At 44.8% G+C, this 21,637-nt stretch overlaps 1 protein-coding gene and 1 pseudogene across 1 annotated transcript in view; one reads left to right on the top strand and one right to left on the bottom strand.

Moving 5' to 3' along the window:
• arhgap27 (Rho GTPase activating protein 27) overlaps nucleotides 1-10,331 on the top strand; it is an 88,049-nt gene extending 77,718 nt beyond the window's left edge. Inside the window, exons 14-18 of the mRNA XM_061907636.1 lie at nucleotides 582-680; nucleotides 768-845; nucleotides 4,480-4,611; nucleotides 8,136-8,241; nucleotides 8,318-10,331. Of these exons, the coding sequence (XP_061763620.1) occupies nucleotides 582-680; nucleotides 768-845; nucleotides 4,480-4,611; nucleotides 8,136-8,241; nucleotides 8,318-8,495 (593 nt within the window). The 3' untranslated portion in view covers nucleotides 8,496-10,331. The remainder of the gene's footprint in view (nucleotides 1-581; nucleotides 681-767; nucleotides 846-4,479; nucleotides 4,612-8,135; nucleotides 8,242-8,317) is intronic.
• A 9,925-nt stretch (nucleotides 10,332-20,256) lies between these two features.
• On the bottom strand, nucleotides 20,257-20,972 carry LOC133557283 (major histocompatibility complex class I-related gene protein-like; annotated as a pseudogene).
• Between the last annotated feature and the right edge of the window lie 665 nt (nucleotides 20,973-21,637).

Below are 21,637 nucleotides of genomic sequence, written 5' to 3' on the forward strand. Positions count from 1 at the left end.
GCTCTTTAACCTTCAGTCTATAGCGCTCTTTAACTTTCAGTCTATAGTACTCTTTAACCTTCAGTCTGTAGCGCTCTTTAACCTTCGGTCTATAGTACTCTTTAACCTTCCGTCTATAGCGCTCTTTAACTTTCAGTCTATAGCGCTCTTTAACCGTCGGTCTATAGTACTCTTTAACCTTCCGTCTATAGCGCTCTTTAACTTTCAGTCTATAGCGCTCTTTAACCTTCGGTCTATAGTACTCTTTAACCTTCCGTCTATAGCGCTCTTTAACTTTCAGTCTATAGCGCTCTTTAAACGTCAGTCTATAGTGCTCTTTAACCTTAAGTCTGTGGCGCTCTTTAACCTTGCCAATGGTCAAGTAGGAGAATTTTACCAAAAGTTCTCAGGTCACTATTTAGGGAGTCCAAGTTCCTCTACACCACTTTTTCGGCCATATGAGGTACAAAACCTGAATAGTGGGACGTACACAAAGCTGACCAATGGGAACAGAGTGGGCGTGGTCAGCTGCCCCAGCCTGGACTTAAGAACTGGTCCAGATCTTGTATGTTAGTACTGACTGCTGTGCTGCTGGCCTGCAGACAATGTGTTCGGCTGCCACCTGGACACTCTGTGTGCACTGGAGGGGACCACCGTGCCCCGCTTTGTGGAGACCTGCATCAAGGCTGTGGAGAGGAGAGGTAGGGTCACACCCACCCACACCCACACCCACACCCACATGGTGGACCACTCACCCCCTGACCACACCCCCATGTGTCCACTGGCAGGCTTGGACGTGGACGGACTCTACAGGGTCAGCGGGAACCTGGCCGTCATCCAGAAGCTGCGCATCATGGCGGATCACGGTAAGGTTGTCGATGTTTGCTGGGTGTAGGACGCAGGTTGTCGATGTTTGCTGGGTGTAGGACGCAGGTTGTCGATGTTTGCTGGGCGTAGGACGCAGGTTGTCGATGTTTGCTGGGTGTAGGACGCAGGTTGTCGATGTTTGCTGGGTGTAGGACGCAGGTTGTCGATGTTTGCTGGGTGTAGGACGCAGGTTGTCGATGTTTGCTGGGGGTAGGACGCAGGTTGTGTCGATGTTTGCTGGGCGTAGGACGCAGGTTGTCGATGTTTGCTGGGCGTAGGACGCAGGTTGTCGATGTTTGCTGGCCGTAGGACGCAGGTTGTTGATGTTTGCTGGGCGTAGGACGCAGGTTGTCGATGTTTGCTGGGTGTAGGACGCAGGTTGTCGATGTTTGCTGGGCGTAGGACGCAGGTTGTCGATGTTTGCTGGGTGTAGGACGCAGGTTGTCGATGTTTGCTGGGTGTAGGACGCAGGTTGTCGATGTTTGCTGGGTGTAGGACGCAGGTTGTCGATGTTTGCTGGGGGTAGGACGCAGGTTGTGTCGATGTTTGCTGGGCGTAGGACGCAGGTTGTCGATGTTTGCTGGGCGTAGGACGCAGGTTGTCGATGTTTGCTGGCCGTAGGACGCAGGTTGTTGATGTTTGCTGGGCGTAGGACGCAGGTTGTCGATGTTTGCTGGGTGTAGGACGCAGGTTGTTGATGTTTGCTGGGCGTAGGGCGCAGGTTGTCGATGTTTGCTGGGTGTAGGACGCAGGTTGTTGATGTTTGCTGGGTGTAGGACGCAGGTTGTTGATGTTTATGGGCGTAGGACGCAGGTTGTTGATGTTTGCTGGGCGTAGGACGCAGGTTGTCGATGTTTGCTGGGCGTAGGACGCAGGTTGTCGATGTTTGCCGGGCGTAGGACGCAGGTTGTTGATGTTTGCTGGGCGTAGGATGCAGGTTGTCGATGTTTGCTGGGCGTAGGACGCATGTTGTCGATGTTTGCTGGGCGTAGGACGCAGGTTGTCGATGTTTGCTGGGCGTAGGACGCAGGTTGTCGATGTTTGCTGGGCGTAGGACGCAGGTTGTCGATGTTTGCTGGGCGTAGGACGCAGGTTGTCGATGTTTGCTGGGCGTAGGACGCAGGTTGTCGATGTTTGCTGGGCGTAGGACGCAGGTTGTCGATGTTTGCTGGGCGTAGGACGCAGGTTGTCGATGTTTGCTGGGCGTAGGACGCAGGTTGTCGATGTTTGCTGGGCGTAGGACGCAGGTTGTCGATGTTTGCTGGGCGTAGGACGCAGGTTGTCGATGTTTGCTGGGAGTAGGACGCAGGATGTCGATGTTTGCTGGGCGTAGGACGCAGGTTGTCGATGTTTGCTGGGCGTAGGACGCAGGTTGTCGATGTTTGCTGGGCGTAGGACGCAGGATGTCGATGTTTGCTGGGCGTAGGACGCAGGTTGTCGATGTTTGCTGGGCGTAGGACGCAGGTTGTTGATGTTTGCTGGGCGTAGGACGCAGGTTGTTAATGTTTGCTGGGCGTAGGGCGCAGGTTGTCGATGTTTGTTGGGCGTAGGACGCAGGTTGTCGATGTTTGCTGGGCGTAGGATGCAGGTTGTTGATGTTTGCTGGGCGTAGGACGCAGGTTGTCGATGTTTGCTGGGCGTAGGACGCATGTTGTCGATGTTTGCTGGGCGTAGGACGCATGTTGTCGATGTTTGCTGGGCGTAGGACGCAGGTTGTCGATGTTTGCTGGGCGTAGGACGCAGATTGTCGATGTTTGCTGGGCGTAGGACGCAGGTTGTCGATGTTTGCTGGGCGTAGGACGCATGTTATCGATGTTTGCTGGGCGTAGGACGCAGGTTGTCGATGTTTGCTGGGCGTAGGACGCAGGTTGTCGATGTTTGCTGGGCGTAGGACGCAGGTTGTCGATGTTTGCTGGGCGTAGGACGCAGGTTGTCGATGTTGGCTGGGCGTAGGATGCAGGTTGTCGATGTTTGCTGGGCGTAGGACGCATGTTGTCGATGTTTGCTGGGCGTAGGACGCAGGTTGTCGATGTTTGCTGGGCGTAGGACGCAGGTTGTCGATGTTTGCTGGGCGTAGGACGCAGGTTGTCGATGTTTGCTGGGCGTAGGACGCAGGTTGTCGATGTTTGCTGGGCGTAGGACGCAGGTTGTCGATGTTTGCTGGGCGTAGGACGCAGGTTGTCGATGTTTGCTGGGCGTAGGACGCATGTTGTCGATGTTTGCTGGGCGTAGGACGCATGTTGTCGATGTTTGCTGGGCGTAGGACGCAGGTTGTCGATGTTTGCTGGGCGTAGGACGCAGGTTGTCGATGTTTGCTGGGCGTAGGACGCAGGTTGTCGATGTTTGCTGGGCGTAGGACGCATGTTGTCGATGTTTGCTGGGCGTAGGACGCATGTTGTCGATGTTTGCTGGGCGTAGGACGCAGGTTGTCGATGTTTGCTGGGCGTAGGACGCAGGTTGTCGATGTTTGCTGGGCGTAGGACGCAGGTTGTCGATGTTTGCTGGGCGTAGGACGCAGGTTGTCGATGTTTGCTGGGCGTAGGACGCAGGTTGTCGATGTTTGCTGGGCGTAGGACGCAGGTTGTCGATGTTTGCTGGGCGTAGGACGCAGGTTGTCGATGTTTGCTGGGCGTAGGACGCAGGTTGTCGATGTTTGCTGGGCGTAGGACGCAGGTTGTCGATGTTCGCTGGGCGTAGGACGCAGGTTGTCGATGTTCGCTGGGCGTAGGACGCAGGATGTCGATGTTTGCTGGGAGTAGGACGCAGGATGTCGATGTTTGCTGGGCGTAGGACGCAGGTTGTCGATGTTTGCTGGGCGTAGGACGCAGGATGTTGATGTTTGCTGGGCGTAGGACGCAGGTTGTTGATGTTTGCTGGGCGTAGGACGCAGGTTGTCGATGTTTGCTGGGCGTAGGACGCAGGTTGTCGATGTTTGCTGGGCGTAGGACGCAGGTTGTTGATGTTTGCTGGGCGTAGGACGCAGGTTGTCGATGTTTGCTGGGCGTAGGACGCAGGTTGTCGATGTTTGCTGGGCGTAGGACGCAGGTTGTCGATGTTTGCTGGGCGTAGGACGCAGGTTGTCGATGTTTGCTGGGTGTAGGACGCAGGTTGTTGATGTTTGCTGGGCGTAGGACGCAGGTTGTCGATGTTTGCTGGGCGTAGGACGCAGGTTGTCGATGTTTGCTGGGCGTAGGACGCAGGTTGTCGATGTTTGCTGGGCGTAGGACGCAGGTTGTCGATGTTTGCTGGGCGTAGGACGCAGGTTGTCGATGTTTGCTGGGCGTAGAACGCAGGATGTTGATGTTTGCTGGGCGTAGGACGCAGGTTGTCGATGTTTGCTGGGCGTAGGACGCAGGTTGTCGATGTTTGCTGGGCGTAGGACCCAGGTTGTCGATGTTTGCTGGGCGTAGGACGCAGGTTGTCGATGTTTGCTGGGCGTAGGACGCAGGATGTCGATGTTTGCTGGGCGTAGGACGCAGGTTGTCAATGTTTGCTGGGCGTAGGACGCAGGTTGTCGATGTTTGCTGGGCGTAGGACGCAGGTTGTCGATGTTTGCTGGGCGTAGGACGCAGGTTGTCGATGTTTGCTGGGCGTAGAACGCAGGATGTTGATGTTTGCTGCTGTGGTCCACAGACCAACTGGACCTGGAGGACGGACATTGGCAGGACGCTCACGTCCTGACGGGGGCGCTCAAGCTCTTCCTGCGTGAGCTTCCTGAGCCTCTCTTCCCCTACAGACTCTTCTATGACTTCATCACCGCCATCAGTAAGAAGACTTTCACTTCCCAACTTTATTATTATTATTATTATTATTATTATCATTATTATTATTATTATTGTGTAAATATCCCAACATGTCACTTCTACAGAAATGAAACTCACTTTTGCCATTTTGCATTTTCAAAACCATCACAATATTTCTTGTAACCATCGTGGTCATCTGGACTTTAGTGAAGGTGAAAGGTTCTCAGTCAGTGTTCAAAATAAGTCAAATAAGTAGTTTTTGACCTAAAATCTGAACCTAAAACTTCAGATGTGTCCCTTGGTGTCAACTCCTCACTTTTTGCTGAAGAAAACTCAACTTTTTTTATGGCAAAATCTCACAATATGCAATATTTTCACCCGATCTTTTGCTGGTATCAGACTAATCTTCAATATCAATAATGTATCAGGACACCATTTTTAAATATGACTGCTTGTATCGGACATTCTACATACACACTGATAATACTTCTTTTACTGATATCGCTGGTATCAATAATGTATCAGGACCCTACTAATAAATGTGTGTGTGTGTGTGTGTGTGTATAAATATATTAGGGCTGCGAATCTTTGGGTGTCCCACGTCTCGATGCAATATCGATTCTTGGGGTCGTGATTCGCATATAAATCGATTTTTTTTTTATTCAACGCGATTCTGGATTCAAAAACGATATTTTTCCGATTGAAAAGGATTGTGTATTCATTCAATACGTAGATTTCAGCAGGATCTACCCCAGTCTGCTGACATGCTAGCAGAGTAGTAGATTTAAAAAAAAAAAAAGCTTTTATAATTGTAAAGGACAATGTTTTATCAACTGATTGCAATAATGTGAATTTGTTTTAACTATTAAAGGAAGCAAAAATCTGACTTATTTTATCTTTGTGAAAATATTGGACACGGTGTGTTGTCAAGCTTATGAGATGCCATGCAAGTGTGTGGTGTTTGTGTCTCCTCTCAATTGCTCTGTTTATTGCAGTTCTGAGTGTTGCTGGGTCAGGTTTGGTTTTGGAATTGGATTGCATTGTTATGGTATTGTTGTATAGTGGTTTGTTGGATTGATTAAAAAAAATAAAATAAATGAAAAAAAATGTACATATTTTTAAAATGAGAATCGATACTGAATCGCAGAACGTGAGGATCGCGATAACTAATATATATACACATTTATATACAGTATATATATATATATATATATATATATACACACACACATTATATATATATAATATATGTGTGTATATATTTATATGTATTTGTGTGTGTGTATATATATATATATATACATATATATATATATTATTTTGTGTATATATACATATTTATTTGTGTGTGTGTATATATATATGTGTGTGTGTGTGTGTGTGTATATATATATATATCTATATATATCATACATATATATAGATATATATATATATATATATATATATATAGTCTTTTGTGTATATATATATACATATTTATGTGTGTGTATATATATTGAAGTTTGTCTGTGTATATATATGTATATATATATATATATATGTGAATGTATATAAAGATGTGTATATATATATATATGTATATGTGTGTGTGTTTATATATGTGTATATATACATATATATTTTATATATATATGTATATGGAATTTATACATATATATATGTATGTGTATGTGTGTGAATGTATGTAAAGATGTGTATATATATGTGTGTCTGTGTTTATTTATATGTGTATGTATACATATATATAAAATATATATATATACACACACACACACATGGCCCTGCGATGAGCTGATATAGACACCAGCACCCCTTTGCGACCCCAAAAGGAATAAGCGGTAGAAAATGGATGGATGGATATATACATATATATATCCATCCATCCATCCATTTCCTACCGCTTATTCCTTTTGGGGTTGTGGGGGGCGCTGGTGTCTATATAAGCAACAATCAGGCGGAATTTTTTTTATTTACAGCCCGGATCCTGAGCAAATTTTGGATTTTGTAATTTATCTGAATGTTTATGAACTATTTCTGTCCAAAATATTTAGAAATGTCACATGTTAAATGTTTAAATACGAAGTGTCAGTTTGCTGCACTGTGCCAGGTGTACTAATATATAAGTGCCTCTTTTCTCTTCTTTCTTTCAAAATAAAACTGCAAAGTCCATTTGGCTGCCATCTGTTTTAATTATGAGACACAAATGTGTAAAGTCAGGATTTTTTATTTCATGCTTGAAATAAGATATGATTACTTTAAAAACAAGTATTTTATACTTGTGTTGATGACACAGCTGTGCAAGACTTGATATTCTACTTTCAAGCATGTTTGACTCAACATAGCTCATCACATCTCAGCTACAAGCTGGAATATTTTACTGACATTTAGGAGCAAAAATTAAAACAAGTAAAACATGACACCTGCTTAGTGAGAAAAATGATCTTATCAGACAGAAAATAAGCAAATGTCAGCCTTTTTTTGACATACTGTATTTCCTTGAATTACCACCGGGTCAAACTCGTCACGTCACGAGTGACACTTCACCTGTCATCATTTTCAAAATGGAGGAGGCTGATTTCAATCATTTGAAATCACATAAAGGGAAGAAGATTAAGAGCTATTCAGTAGGATTTAAGGTCCAAGCTATTGAATATGCTAAAAAGAACAGTAAGCAGATATGTTTCATTAATATACCTGTAGAATCGACGGTCCGACAGACAGGCAGGGCACGCCAAGATGGCGGCAAGGAGACGCCGAGTGAGCGGAGGGGAGGAGCAAAAGATCGACGTGGACTGAGGTTTTATTGAAAAATAAACAAAGTCAAACTGCTCAGGCCATGTCCTTCCTTGGTGGTCCTGGGAACCCGCAAGACGACGGCTTGAGACCGTCACAATACCGTAGCTGCGTCTGTCAAATATGAGTCATTAAATGACTCCAGCTTCCTGGTGGTAGAGGGCGCTAGTGATCCTTCTTGCGACTATTCGGCTGCAGAAGAAGTGAAATGAGTGACGTGATTGTGCTGGGACGGATATGACGTGGCGGGTGCACGACGGACCTACGCTAGCTATGTAAACAACCGGGCTGAAATAAAGCATGTTCCGGTCCTAAAAACTCAGTGTATCATTTATACAATAACACTTCCTGGTGGCAGCGGTGGGATAAAGAGATCACCCACGGAGCAGAACGGGAGGGGGAGTTGTCCGGGGATAATTTTGTCGTCGCCCGCACTTGTGGAGCCGAGCTAACTGATAGCAGTTTTCTAAACTGGACTTTCAATCGAAGCAGGAGGTGCTTTTGGTCAGAAGGAGCTGACATGGACTTCATTTATAAGTAAAGGTAAGACCATAGTAAGGTTGTTTTTTTTTTTAATCAAATGTGCTTTTCATGAGTGTATCCTTACATCACACTCAAATTTTTACTGCATGCCTTTGGTAAGTGCCGTAGTGGCAATTCAAGGAAATACGGTATTTGATCTTACTTATATGTCAGTTTGTGCAGCGTTTGTGTTGGACGTGATCAGATGATATCCCTCATCCTTTGCAGAAATGTCGGATTACGACAAAAAGGTGGATCGTATTTGTAACCTGGTCCAATCCCTGCCGGCGTCCAACCACGACACCATGAAGCTTCTCTTCGGACATTTACGCAGGTAAGGCGCAACATCGCGTAGCGCCCGCTCCGCGCCTTTTCTGCCGCTGACCTCCTCTCCCCGCGCCGTCTCCCAGGGTCATCCAGGCGGGCGAGGAGAACCGCATGACGGTGCAGAACGTGGCCATCGTCTTCGGACCCACGCTCCTGCGGCCCGCCGTGGAGACCGGCAACCTGGCCATGCACACGGTCTTCCAGAACCAGATCGTGGAGTTGATCCTCAACGAATACAAGCGTATTTTTCACTCCAGCTAGGGGTGCACCGCTCTTATTTTGAAAGCTCCTTCCTCACACGTCAACCAAGTTCCTTTTTTAGGGTCCTTGGCCTTGGACTCCTGTGGAGTCCTTTGCCATGGGCCAAGGACCCTATTGAAACTGCTGTGTTTTATTATTATTCCGCACCTACGCGCTGTAATTTGACCCCCTTAACATGCTTCAAAACTCACCAAATTTGACACACACGTCGGTATAGCAAACCTTCCCAACATATTAAGCAACCAATCCCCCAACATGAAAATTGCGCTCTAGCGCCCCCTAGGAAAAAAATGACAGACAAAACTGCATGTAACTTCTGTTAGGAATGTCATAGCGACATGAAACAAAAACTTCTATGTAGGTCTGACTTAGACCCAATTTTCATACACTCACTTCTTTCAGCAAAAATCTACAGGAAGTTGGCAAAAAACCCCTTCAAAATAAAATTTTGGCAAAAAATGCAATTTTTGCCTCTTTGCGCTGTAATTTGACCCCCTTAAAATGCTTCAAAAGTCACCAAACTTGGCGCACACATCTGGACTGGCGAATATTGCGATCTAACGAAAAAAACAAACCCCAAAATCGAAAAATGCGCTCTAGCGCTATTTTTGAATAAAACACAGAAAAAACTGCACCTAGGAAGAAAACACAAACAAAATTGCTTTTAACTTCCGGTAAGAATGCCGCAAAGACATGAAACAAAAACTTCTATGTAGGTCTCACTTAGACCTACATTTTAATAATTGACAGCCTGCAGAAAAAATCAACAGGAAGTTGGCAATTACCCCTTCAAAATAAAAGTTTTGTGAAAACCTGTCACCTTTTTTCAAACGAAAACTCCTCCGAATGCGTTTGTCGTTTCGGCTTCAAACTCGCACAGGAGAGAGTTTGGACGCTTCTGATTAAAAGTATGGATCAGAGTTTTGATTACTGCTCCGGTTTTGATTTTACGTGCCTTCAAAGATCACCCGCGCAAATTTTCCTAAAAAATTTCATTTTTGCCTCTTTCATCTGTAATTTGACCCCCTTAAAATGCTTCAAAACTCACCAAACTTGACACACACATCAGGACTGGCAACAATTGCGAGTTAATAAAAAAACCAAACCCCAAAACAAAACAAAGACAAAACTGCTTGTAACTTCCGGTAGGAATGTCAGAGAGACATGAAACAAAAACCACTATGTAGGTCTCACTTAGACCTACATTTTAATAATCAACATACTTTGGCAAAAATCAACAGGAAATCTGATATTTTCACTTCAATACAACAACTGCATTACTTTCACAATGCATTAAATAGTGGCTCCAAGGCGTCTCGGGGGCAGCAGCCAAAGGCGGACCCGACCAACGCTGCTTGCAGCTTTAATTTTTTGTTTTGTTTTGTTTCCCAGAACGTTTAATAATGATCTACAGTGTTCTTGATTGAGAACGATCATGGAGTTTGTCATTTTTCATCCCAGGAAGCTTCCACTGTTCCACGTATGGACCCCCCCCCCCCCCCCCCCTCCATCAGCCTTCTCTTTAAAACCGCCTTTATTTTACAAGGTTTTATATAGCGTTTATCTTTGTGTCTTTCCAAGGAATAACATTTTAATGTTGACTTCTTTGTAGCTACTGATCTTATTGTACTATAGAACTGTATAGAGCTATGAACAGCACCCTGCTGTGAAGTACAGCTAATATAGAATATTTAAATAAAGATTTATAAGGTGTATTTAAATAAAGAATAAAAGCAATTAGCCTTACCAACAGATACTAATAGAGGAAAAGTCCTGTAAATAGAAATATGTCCAAAAAAAGGTATTCCATAATAAAAATAACTTTGTAAAAAAGTCTATTATCTCGAGACTCTTCCCTTACGGACCTGACTAGGTGGTCTGGACAAGAAGCTCAGGTCCTTGGGAAACCTGACGGTCTCCCGCGAAAAGTGGAGGGTTGTCTTTCTGTCCGAGACATTTGAAGTTGTCAGTTTGGAGTCTTGACAACCTGCTGATCCGGTTTTATCGACAAATTTGGAAGACGTCAGCCGCTCAAGGAGCCTAAAGGTTGCCCCTGCTGATGGATTTGTTGAGCAAAGCTGAGGACACTTTCAATTGTTGTCGGTTTGTGAATTTAATCGCAAAATGGACAACATCATGGAGAAGCTCTCTGCGCTGCAGGGCGAAACGATCATTTTAAGGGCCAGGACAGACAACATTTAACAAAGTCTGCCCGCCCTAACCTAAACCATCCTTACCTGCAATGGCTTTGTCAGGACCACGCTGTTTACACCCAAGCAAAACTGATAACATCTATTAAACAAGACAAGAAGCAAAGAATTAAACAGAAATAATTAAATTTGGCTCAATTGAGGAGAGACGCCTGAACACTACCCTTGTATGGTGTGTCACCACACTCTGACGAAAAATTGTACGCCTCTTTTATTTGGACTTTCCTTGATTACATGGCAACAAGTGTTTCTAAGGGTCGGGGGTCATAAACAGCTATCTGCTTTAATTGAAGCAGTTCAAAGAAAAGGTCGTAAAACAGTTCCCAGAAAAGGTCTCCTGGAGGGGAGCCTGGTCCTGCTTCCTCTGCGTTTTTGTGGTTCTTGGGTCAAGGCGATTTATTTCTGTTGATTACAATACATGAAAGAAACAGAATTAAACAGAGAGAGAATTAAATTTGACTCAATTGAGGAGAGACGACTGGACACTCACCACACTGGCGAAAAATTGTACACCTTTTATTTGGAATTTCCTTGACTACGTGGCAGCTATTTCTAAGGCGCGGAGGTCGTAAACAGCCATCGCCTTTGATTAAAACAGTTCAAAGGAAAAGTCGTAAAATATTTCACAGAAAAGGTCGCCCGGAGGCGAGCCTGGTCCGCTTTTGTAGTTCTTGGGTCAAGACGATATCTTTCTGTTGACAATACATGAAAGAAACATCACCTTCATGTTGCTTCCCATCCTACAGAGTGGAGTTTTTGCAAGCCTTCTTCTTGGTAGGTTCAAAGACAGCTTGTGTCTTCTCACCGGGAACTCATTGAAACACAAAGTTTTGTGATAACTTGGATACAATTATTCTAACAGAAATTGTTGCAGTGACAGACGCTCTGAAAAGCCTGTCCCCCTTCTTCAAAGACGCCTGGGATATTTGACCTTTTGGACCAACGCACCTGTGGACTACTACACAGGTAAGCACATACACACACAGCACGTTTTTCGGGGAGGAAAAGAGGTTCTAGGGAGCCTGGATGCCCTGACAGAACCTTTGCTGCGTGGTATGTGAGAGATTCCTGGGATAAATGGAGAATCATGTGCCTCTCAGTCCTTTCCAACGAGGACATGGAAGACATTTGTCGCAACCGAAGCCTTGGGATCACAGTCTCTGGCCATTTCTGAACTGAACCACAAAACAGGTCACATCATGGAGAAAGTTGCCGAAAGGGACAAATTGGATCTGAGGACAAGCTTGGACGAATAGAACAGACAAGCCGTTCTAGTGTCTGCTCACGGAAAAACATAAAACTTATTCTACGATTTGATTCCCTCGAATGGCTTTGACGCTGATCCGCCTCCACTTGAGATGGTTTCCTGTGGACGGGACTCTCGCTGCTGTCTTGGATCCGCTTTGAACTGAACTCTCGCGGCTGTGTTGGAGCCACTATGGATTGAACTTTCACAGTATCATGTTAGACCCGCTCCACATCCATTGCTTTCAGTCCCCTAGAGGGGGGGGGGTTGCCCACATCTGAGGTCCTCTCCAAGGTTTTTCATAGTCAGCATTGTCACTGGCGTCCAAGTGGATGTGAATTCTCCCTGCCCGCTGGGTGTGAGTTTTCCTTGCCCTTTTGTGGGTTCTTCCGAGGATGTTGTAGTCGTAATGGTTTGTGCAGTCCTTTGAGACATTTGTGATTTGGGGCTATATAAATAAACATTGATTGATTGATTGATTGATTGATGGATTTGATGCAACAACAGGAGCAGGCTGTTCTGAAAACATCCCTTGAGGACTCCTCAAAGATGGACGCTTTGGACCTCCCTCCTCAATGACACTTGGAGTCAAACTTTTTCTTGCATGCAGAACGCCCCCAGGCCTATGGACACTTCATCAATACGCCCAAAACAATGGGAATATACACCCCCCTCTGTTGTGTGTTGTGATTAAAAGTAACATGTCTATGTGTGCTATGGCAAATTAGTATTTTTTCACTTAGACTCAGCCTGGACCCCCTCCCGCGGTTCCAGCCTTTGACTGATATTTTTCACTCTTCCCCCCTTTCCCAATATTGTCTTTTTTCCCACCTTAAAAAAGGTGGGAAACGTGGGTAACGTATGTCTGCCCAAAATATAAATTCAGTTTTTATATGTCTTGTACATGTTAAAGAATGGACAATAATAAATTATCCTGCATGCTGCGTCATTTTGAGGAGAGACGACTGGACACTGTCTCACCACACTCTTGCGAAAATTGTACGCCTCTTTTATTTGGACTTTCCCTGATTACACGTCAACAGCTGTTTCTAAGGGGCGGGGGTCGTAAACAGCCATCGCCTTTGATTAAAACAACAAATAAAACAAATAATCGGTAAATATATTAAAAGTTCTTTAACCGCCACAAATATGCGATACAGACAAAAAGTGCCCCATTTACACACACATCACAGGAGAGAAAAGGAAGTCGGTAAAATAAGAGCAAATTGCCACAGCTAATTTTCTATGGCATAAAAATGTAATTATTGCACGTAAGTTGTTTTTTTAACAACGAGGATATATTTGACTAAAATTACAGACTGAATCCCTTGCCTTCCTACGTCTTAACGGAGTATCTAGGACAGACCTGGGCAATTATTTTGTCTCGGGGGGGGGGGGGTAAATGTAGAGAAAAAAAATGTGTCTATATCTATTTTTAGGAATACTAATACAAAACTTCACAATAATATTTGATTGAATGCTAAAACAGTTATGACAGACCGCCTTAAAAAACTGAATACAATTATTTATATGTGAATGTGAATTATATTTTTATATAGCGCTTTTCTCAAGTGACTCAAAGCGCTTTACATAGTGAAACCCAATATCTAAGTTACATTTAAACCAGTGTGGGTGGCACTGGGAGCAGGTGGGTAAAGTGTCTTGCCCAAGGACACAACGGCAGTAACTAGGATGGCACAAGCGGGAATCGAACCTGCAACTCTTAAGTTGCTGGCACGGCCACTCTACCAACCGAGCTATGCTAATATTTTTTTAGTGAATGAGACATAAAGAAAGTGGGATTTACAATATTAACTATGAAGGATAAAACACTGAATAGCAGCGAGAGTCCCGTCCACAGGAAACCATCCCAAGCGGAGGCGGATCAGCAGCGTAGAGATGTCCCCAACCGATACCGGCGAGCGGTCCATCCTGGGTCTCGACTCTGGACAGCCAGTACTTCATCCATGGTCATCGGACCGGACCCCCTCCACAAAAGAGGGGGGGACATAGGAGAAAGAAAAGAAAAGAAGCGCAACGATTATGTCTCGTTTTTATTATTCTACAACATGTTGGTCGCAGGCAAGCAAAATGACTCTGTGGCCATTGGAAACTTTGCACAAACAACCGCTCAAAATTCTTGACTGAAAACCACAACACCACCATCACTGTTTAGTTCTCCAAAAATATAGATTGTTAAACTTAGCTAATATTCAAAGATTAGCATCAATACTAATGGCCCATCAAATCCTAAATAACACCGCACCGGCGCCACTTATGCACTTTGTCCAGTTTACGTCTGCTGCGTCAACCAGAAACACACGAGCCTCCACCAGGGGGCAGTGTAGTGTAACCAGATGTAAAACATATTTTGCACAATCAGCCTTTTCATATAAAGCCATAAAGGAATGGAACCACCTCACAACAAACTTGAAAAGTTTACCAGATTAGTCTACATTTACAATTGAAGTTAAAAAGTGGAGCTTGGTCCACATTGCTGGCAGTAAGTCAGACACGTTTCCAGTGAGGGTTGGACTCCGCCAAGGCTGTACTTTGTCACCCATTCTGTTCATAACTTTTATGGACAGAATTTCTAGGCGCAGTCAAGGCGTTGAGGGGTTCCGGTTTGGTGACCGCAGGATTGGGTCTCTGCTTTTTGCAGATGATGTGGTCCTGATGGCTTCATCTGACCGGGATCTTCAGCTCTCGCTGGATCGTTTCGCAGCAGAGTGTGAAGCGACCGGAATGAGAATCAGCACCTCCAAGTCCGAGTCCATGGTTCTCGTCCGGAAAAGGGTGGAATGCCATCTCCGGGTTGGGGAGGAGACCCTGCCCCAAGTGGAGGAGTTCAAGTACCTAGGAGTCTTGTTCACGAGTGAGGGAAGAGTGGATGGTGAGATCGACAGGCGGATCGGTGCGGCGTCTTCAGTAATGTGGACGTTGTACCGATCCGTTGTGGTGAAGAAGGAGCTGAGCCGGAAGGCAAAGCTCTCAATTTACTGGTCGATCTACATTCCCATCCTCACCTATGGTCATGAGCTTTGGGTCATGACCGAAAGGACAAGATCACGGGTACAAGCGGCCGAAATGAGTTTGGGTCTCTCCTTTAGAGATAGGGTGAGAAGCTCTGCCATCCGGGAGGAGCTCAAAGTAAAGCCGCTGTTCCTCCACATGGAGAGGAGCCAGATGATGTGGTTCGGGCATCTGGTCAGGATGCCACCCGAACGCCTCCCTAGGGAGGTGTTTAGGGCACGTCCGACCAGTATGAGGCCACGGGGAAGACCCAGGACAGGTTGGGAAGACTATGTCTCCCGGCTGGCCTGGGAACACCTCGGGATCCCCCGGGAAGAGCTAGACGAAGTGGCTGGGGAGAAGGAAGTCTGGGCTTCCCTGCTTAGGCTGTTGCCCCCGTGACCCGACCTCGGATAAGCGGAAGAAGATGGATGGATGGATGGATGGATGGGTTAAAAGGTGGCTTTGGAGCAATCAAAGCTGCTCACACGGTCAATAAGGTGGCCACTATGTTTGACAGTTTAAATGAATGTCTTATATTTATCCATGACGGCATTTTTGTTGTAAGTTGTGAGGTGTGTGTGTTCAAATCATGGTTGTTGTTGTTTTACAAATGATGACAGATGTGCAGAAGAGCATGTATTGTCTTAGTGTGATGATGTCAATGAGATGTGCTTGTATTGTATATTAAAGGGGAACATTCTCAGCAGACCTATGTAAGCGTCAAAAAGACCATATGTTTTTTTTAACCGATTTTCGAACTCTAAAAGGGTGAATTTGCCGATTTAAACGCTTTTCAATTGTTCACTGTCAGAGCGATGACCTTTCACCTGTGACGTCACAACGGGAAACAATCGGCCATTTTCTCAAACATATTACACACACCAAGTCAAATCCGCTCTGTTATTTTCCGTTTTTTCAACTGTTTTCCGTACCTTGGAGACGTCATGCCTGGTGGGTGTGTTGTCGGAGGTGTAACAACACCAACAGGGACGGATTCAAGCTGACTTAGGTGGAGTGTTCATCGATTAGCATGCCGTGCTAATCGATGAACACTCCACCTAAGTCAACTTGAATATGTTTTTGTTCATGTTATTTAGGCTAGTTGTATGTACATATTGTATCATTTGTAGCTATATTTGCATCCAACCTTTCCCTCCACCCACATTTAATGCCAAACAAACGCATACTAATCGACTGATTCAAGTACACCAGTGGTCAAAAGATGCGAACGTCCCTCGTTTTGTTCTGCACATTTTACCGACTGTAGTGGCAATCTTCAGCTTCAAATGTTGTAATTTATTATCATTACTCAACAGGTTTGAGGGAGTGATCCTAGGCAGCAGCAAACATTGCATATGAAGTGAAGTCCAGGCGGAAATCCAGTTTATGTATATTTATTAACCAACTTTCAGGGTAAATGAAACATACCAAGGATTATTGTAGTGACATTGCTCCATATGTTCTCCTGTCTTTCCTGCCTGTTGCTGTGTGCTGTTGTCTATTGTTGTCTGCTGCTGTTGTTGTCTGCTGTTGTCTATTGTCTTCTGTTGTTGTCTGTTGTTGTTGTCTATTGTTGTCTGCTGCTGTTGTTGTCTGCTGTTGTCTATTGTCTTCTGTTGTTGTCTGCCGTTGTTGTTGTCTGTTGTTGTCTGCCGTTGTTGTCTGCTGTTGTTGTCTGCTGTTGTTGTCTGCCGTTGTTGTTGTCTGTTGTTGTCTGCCGTTGTTGTTGTCTGTTGTTGTCTTCTGTTGTTGTCTGCCGTTGTTGTCTGCCGTTGTCTGCCGTAGTCTGCTGTTGTTGTCTATTGTTGTCTGCCGTTGTTGTCTGCCGTTGTTGTCTGCCGTTGTTGTCTGCCGTTGTTGTCTGCCGTTGTTGTCTGCCGTTGTTGTCTGCTGTTGTTGTCTGCCGTTGTTGTCTGCCGTTGTTGTCTGCCGTTGTCTATTGTTGTCTGCTTTTGTTGTTGTTGTCTGCTGTTGTTGTCTATTGTTGTCTGCTGTTGTCTGCCATTGTTGTCTATTGTTGTCTGCTTTTGTTGTTGTCTGCCGTTGTCTATTGTTGTCTGCTTTTGTTTTTGTCTGCCGTTGTTGTCTGCCGTTGTCTGCCGTTGTCTGCCGTTGTCTGCCGTTGTTGTCTGCTTTTGTTGTTGTCTGTTGTCTGCTGTTGTCTATTGTCTGCTGTTGTTGTCTGCCGTTGTCTGTTGTTGTCTGCCGTTGTTGTCTGCCGTTGTCTGCTGTTGTCTGCCGTTGTTGTCTATTGTTGTCTGCTTTTGTTGTCTGTTGTCTGCCGTTGTCTGCTGTTGTTGTCTATTGTTGTCTGCTGTTTGTTGTTGTCTGCCGTTGTTTATTGTTGTCTGCCGTTGTCTATTGTTGTCTGCTGTTGTCTATTGCTGTCTGCTGTTGTCTATGGTTGTCTGCCGTTGTTGTCTATTGTCTACCGTTGTTGTCTATTGTCTACCGTTGTTGTCTATTGTTGTCTGCCGTTGTCTATTGTTGTCTGCTGTTGTCTATTGTTGTCTGCCGTTGTTGTCTATTGTCTACCGTTGTTGTCTATTGTTGTCTGCCGTTGTCTATTGTTGTCTATTGTTGTATGCTGTTGTCTATTGTCTGCCGTTGTTGTCTATTGTCTGCTGTTGTCTATTGTTGTCTGCTGTTGTTGTCTATTGTCTGCTGTTGTCTATTGTTGTCTGCCGTTGTTGTCTATTGTTGTCTGCCGTTGTTGTCTATTGTTGTCTGCCGTTGTTGTCTGCTGTTGTCTATTGTTGTCTGCTGTTGTCTATTGTCTGCCGTTGTTTTCTATTGTCTGCCGTTGTTGTCTATTGTCTGCCGTTGTTGTCTATTGTCTGCCGTTGTTGTCTATTGTTGTCTGCCGTTGTTGCCTGCCGTTCACAGTTCAGTGATGTTCCTTTAAAGACTTCACCACAGTCAAAAACAACTCTTAATGTTCCTTTTTTTGGAGTGGTGCACACCATGATGTGGAATATACCGGAGTCTTCCATCTTTTCTACTCAGCTTGTCTGCTGGTACCAATCCAGCATAGCCACTGTCAATCATATCTGTGAGGAAAGATGTATATTCTTTATGGAACTTTTCATTTTTGTTGAACTTGCGTTTCAGGCTCTGGATGCGTTGCTCTGCAATACAACAGTTGTTTGTTCGGCATGATGGGATCTTCATCTTTAAAAGGTAAGTTTAAACTGTAATGTTCATCTTTAATCTTTGCAGAGTGGCTCACAATACCAAGAAACTTTTCCTCTTCTCTTGACATGTCCTCTGTTTCCTCACTGGATCGTTCACTGAAATCTTGGTTGAACTGTTTGATTAATAACTCCTCCAAGTTTAGAATAGATATTCTATTGACATCAGCAACAGGGCTTTTAAAGGACCATAAATGACCAGTCCCAACAGGGTCCTCCCTGCGTATGGCCCGTCCTGCTGGCTATTGACCACCCCCCAGGGTTCCAGTACCTTAGAGGCATTCGTGCCAATGAGGAGGTCGATGTCAGAGTCCATTTCAGGTTTGATTGATTGATACTTTTATTAGTAGATTGCACAGTACAGTACATATTCCGTACAATTGACCACTAAATGGTAACACCCCAATAAGTTTTTCAACTTGTTTAAGTCGGGGTCCACGTTAATCAATTCATGGTAGTAATTTGATATGGTTGAGATATGGCCGGTGTTTCAAATCCTGCTGTTTTGGAATATTGTGTGGTAAAACTGGCATGTTTTTTTGTGTAAATACATCAGGCAAATGAATAAAGTCATTCGTATTTATCCTGGCTATTTCCAGTCCAGTGATGTGGTAGCTTGATTCATGGTTTTGATATGTTTTTTCTTTGTCCTGTGATGTTCAGTCTTTGCATCAGTTTTTCTGTGCAGAATGTGAAGGTGCTTCCATGATCCAGAAATGCATAAGTTTGTAATACTGTGTCCCCCTTCTTGCTTTTAACTTGCACAGGTACAATGGAGGGGTCATCGTTCAAAAGACTCCGGCTTATTAGTGATTCCTAGAGCCCAAAAAAAAGTCTGCGGGCTATAGAGCGTTTTCCGTTCGGGCTCCAGTACTCTGGAATGCCCTCCCGGTAACAGTTCGAGATACTACCTCAGTAGAAGCATTTAAGTCTCACCTTAAAACTCATCTGTATACTCTAGCCTTTAAATAGACCTCCTTTTTAGACCAGTTGATCTGCCGCTTCTTTTCTTTTTTCTCCTATGTCCCCCCCCTCCCTTGTGGTGGGGGTCAGGTCTGATGACCATGGATGAAGTACTGGCTGTCCAGAGTCGGGACCCAGGATGGACCGCTCGCCTGTGTATCGGTTGGGGACATCTCCACGCTGCTGATCCGCCTCCGCTTGAGATGGTTTCCTCGCTGCTGTCTTGGATCCGCTTTGAACTGAACTCTCGCGGCTGTGTTGGAGCCACTATGGATTGAACTTTCACAGTATCATGTTAGACCCGCTCCACATCCATTGCTTTCGGTCCCCTAGAGGGGGGGGGGGGGGTTGCCCACATCTGAGGTCCTCTCCAAGGTTTCTCATAGTCAGCATTGTCACTGGCGTCCCACTGGATGTGAATTCTCCCTGCCCACTGGGTGTGAGTTTTCCTTGCCCTTTTGTGGGTTCTTCCGAGGATGTCGTAGTCGTAATGATTTGTGCAGTCCTTTGAGACATTTGTGATTTGGGGCTATATAAATAAACATTGATTGATTGAAAGTGTAACACATAAATGTTCATCATGGGCAAGTGGGACATGCATTTCATCTTGGAATTGTGTTTCAACTGAGCCATGTGTTTGAGAAGGAAGTAATTGTGACTCCTCTCCCACAGGTTCAGTGTCATGTGTGGTTAGCTTTTTCACTTCTGATAACCATTCATGCACAACTTTTATGAAACCTAGTATCTTCATCTTGAAACCAGTCATTTTTTCTACCAAGTTCCTCTCCAGGCAATGTTAAGCAATCAATGAGTGATTCTCCCTTTCTTCTCCACACAAATGAATCAATTCATCCAAGTGACCTCTTACAGCATTTTCATCATTTTCATTTGAATGCATGACTTGTTTCATTGTCTCCCTTATTTTAGCAGCTTTTTTAACACATGCTCCTATTGCTTTACGATAATGATCAACTTTCATTTGAAAGCCTTTGGCAGTATACTTTATGGCTCTTTTTTCTTTTCAGAATATTGTACATTTTCCCTTTCAGGATCCACATTTTGGCCACCTTGTGGTTGTACATCATCTTTGCCACCAGACATAATTGACCAAGTCTCTCTCTTGTGCAGCTTTCAGCGCCACACAACTCCCCCTAAAGAGCTGGCAGGTGTTTCCAATCACCCTGGCTGATGAGCGGCGGCGTGGCCAAGGCAGAATTGGTCCTCTTGCGGCTTTTTGATGTCCTTTTGTGTTGTCCTTTTCACTCAAAGAGCACCGTTCTTACTTGAGCAGTTTTCATTAGGACCTTCTTCCCATACTTCTTCAAGTAAGAAGGACATTCCTCAGTGTAATAATACTTATCGTAGTCTAGTCTAAGTGTGTTCTGGTCCTACTTGAGTTTGGAGGGAAAGCCTGTTGTTTTGCTGCGGTCCATGTCCATGTCTTCATGTCCAACGATATGAAATCTTCTCCATCATAACTGAACTGGAACCAACCTTTAACCTCATCAGTCTCATCATTCCATTCACATCCTGACATCCTCTGGTAAGTATGAACACCTCCAGTTTGGTTGAAACACTTCCTGGCTATTTCAATGTCGTCTTTGTAGACATGTTCATTAACAACATAGATCTCTGTTTGTCTCTGCCAGTAGTTTGGATCCTCTGCTGTGATTTTGTTCATCCAGTCCTGTTGGGATTCTGCTTTCCTGACGTTGCTGTCATAGTAACTCGTCTCAACTTCATCAACATAACCAACACTCAAAAACTCTGGGAAGTTTGGAACTTGAGAGGATGCAGCGGTGAAATAATGCAGGAGGAAGAAGGAAAGCAAGTTCATCATTAAATGTCACAAGAGAGCAGAAGCCAGTACAAAGGCTTCTAGTTTTAATCCTCAGAGAAAAGCAAGGCGACGACAACTTGCTTGACGAGTAAACATGATCGATGATGTCCTTCATGTCTTCATGGATCCAAAAGTACTGAATGCTAGTCTAAGAATGGAGTTTACAAATGAGAAAGCCATGGCCAGTGATGGTTTGTCAAGAGAGGCGTACTCCGCATTCTGGGACCACTTCTTGGAACAGTGTGAGGGGGAAGATGAGCGAGTACCCAGGCTACAACCAGACTATTCTGAGAAGAAATGGCAAGCTCTTGAAAGAGTGTGGTTGACCACAAAATCCTACCAATCAGACTGTCACCAGCCTTTGTTCTTGCCTGTTGTAAAGGAGTTAGCTCAGTGGATGACGAACTATCGATGTCATTTGCCAGATTTCTTTCAGAGAATGGGCGTGTGTCGCTTGAAAAAGCAAGGCGACGACAACTTGCTTGACAAGTAAACATGATCGATGATGTCCTTCATGTCTTCATGGATCCAAAAGTACTGAATGCTAGTCTAAGAATGGAGTTTACAAATGAGAAAGCCATGGACAGTGATGGTTTGTCAAGAGAGGTGTACCGTACTCTGGGACCACTTCTTGGAACAGTGTGAGGGGGAAGATGAACGAGTACCCAGGCTACGAC

Source organism: Nerophis ophidion, linkage group LG08 (assembly GCF_033978795.1).
Source record: "Nerophis ophidion isolate RoL-2023_Sa linkage group LG08, RoL_Noph_v1.0, whole genome shotgun sequence".
NCBI classification, from domain to species: Eukaryota; Metazoa; Chordata; class Actinopteri; order Syngnathiformes; family Syngnathidae; genus Nerophis; species Nerophis ophidion.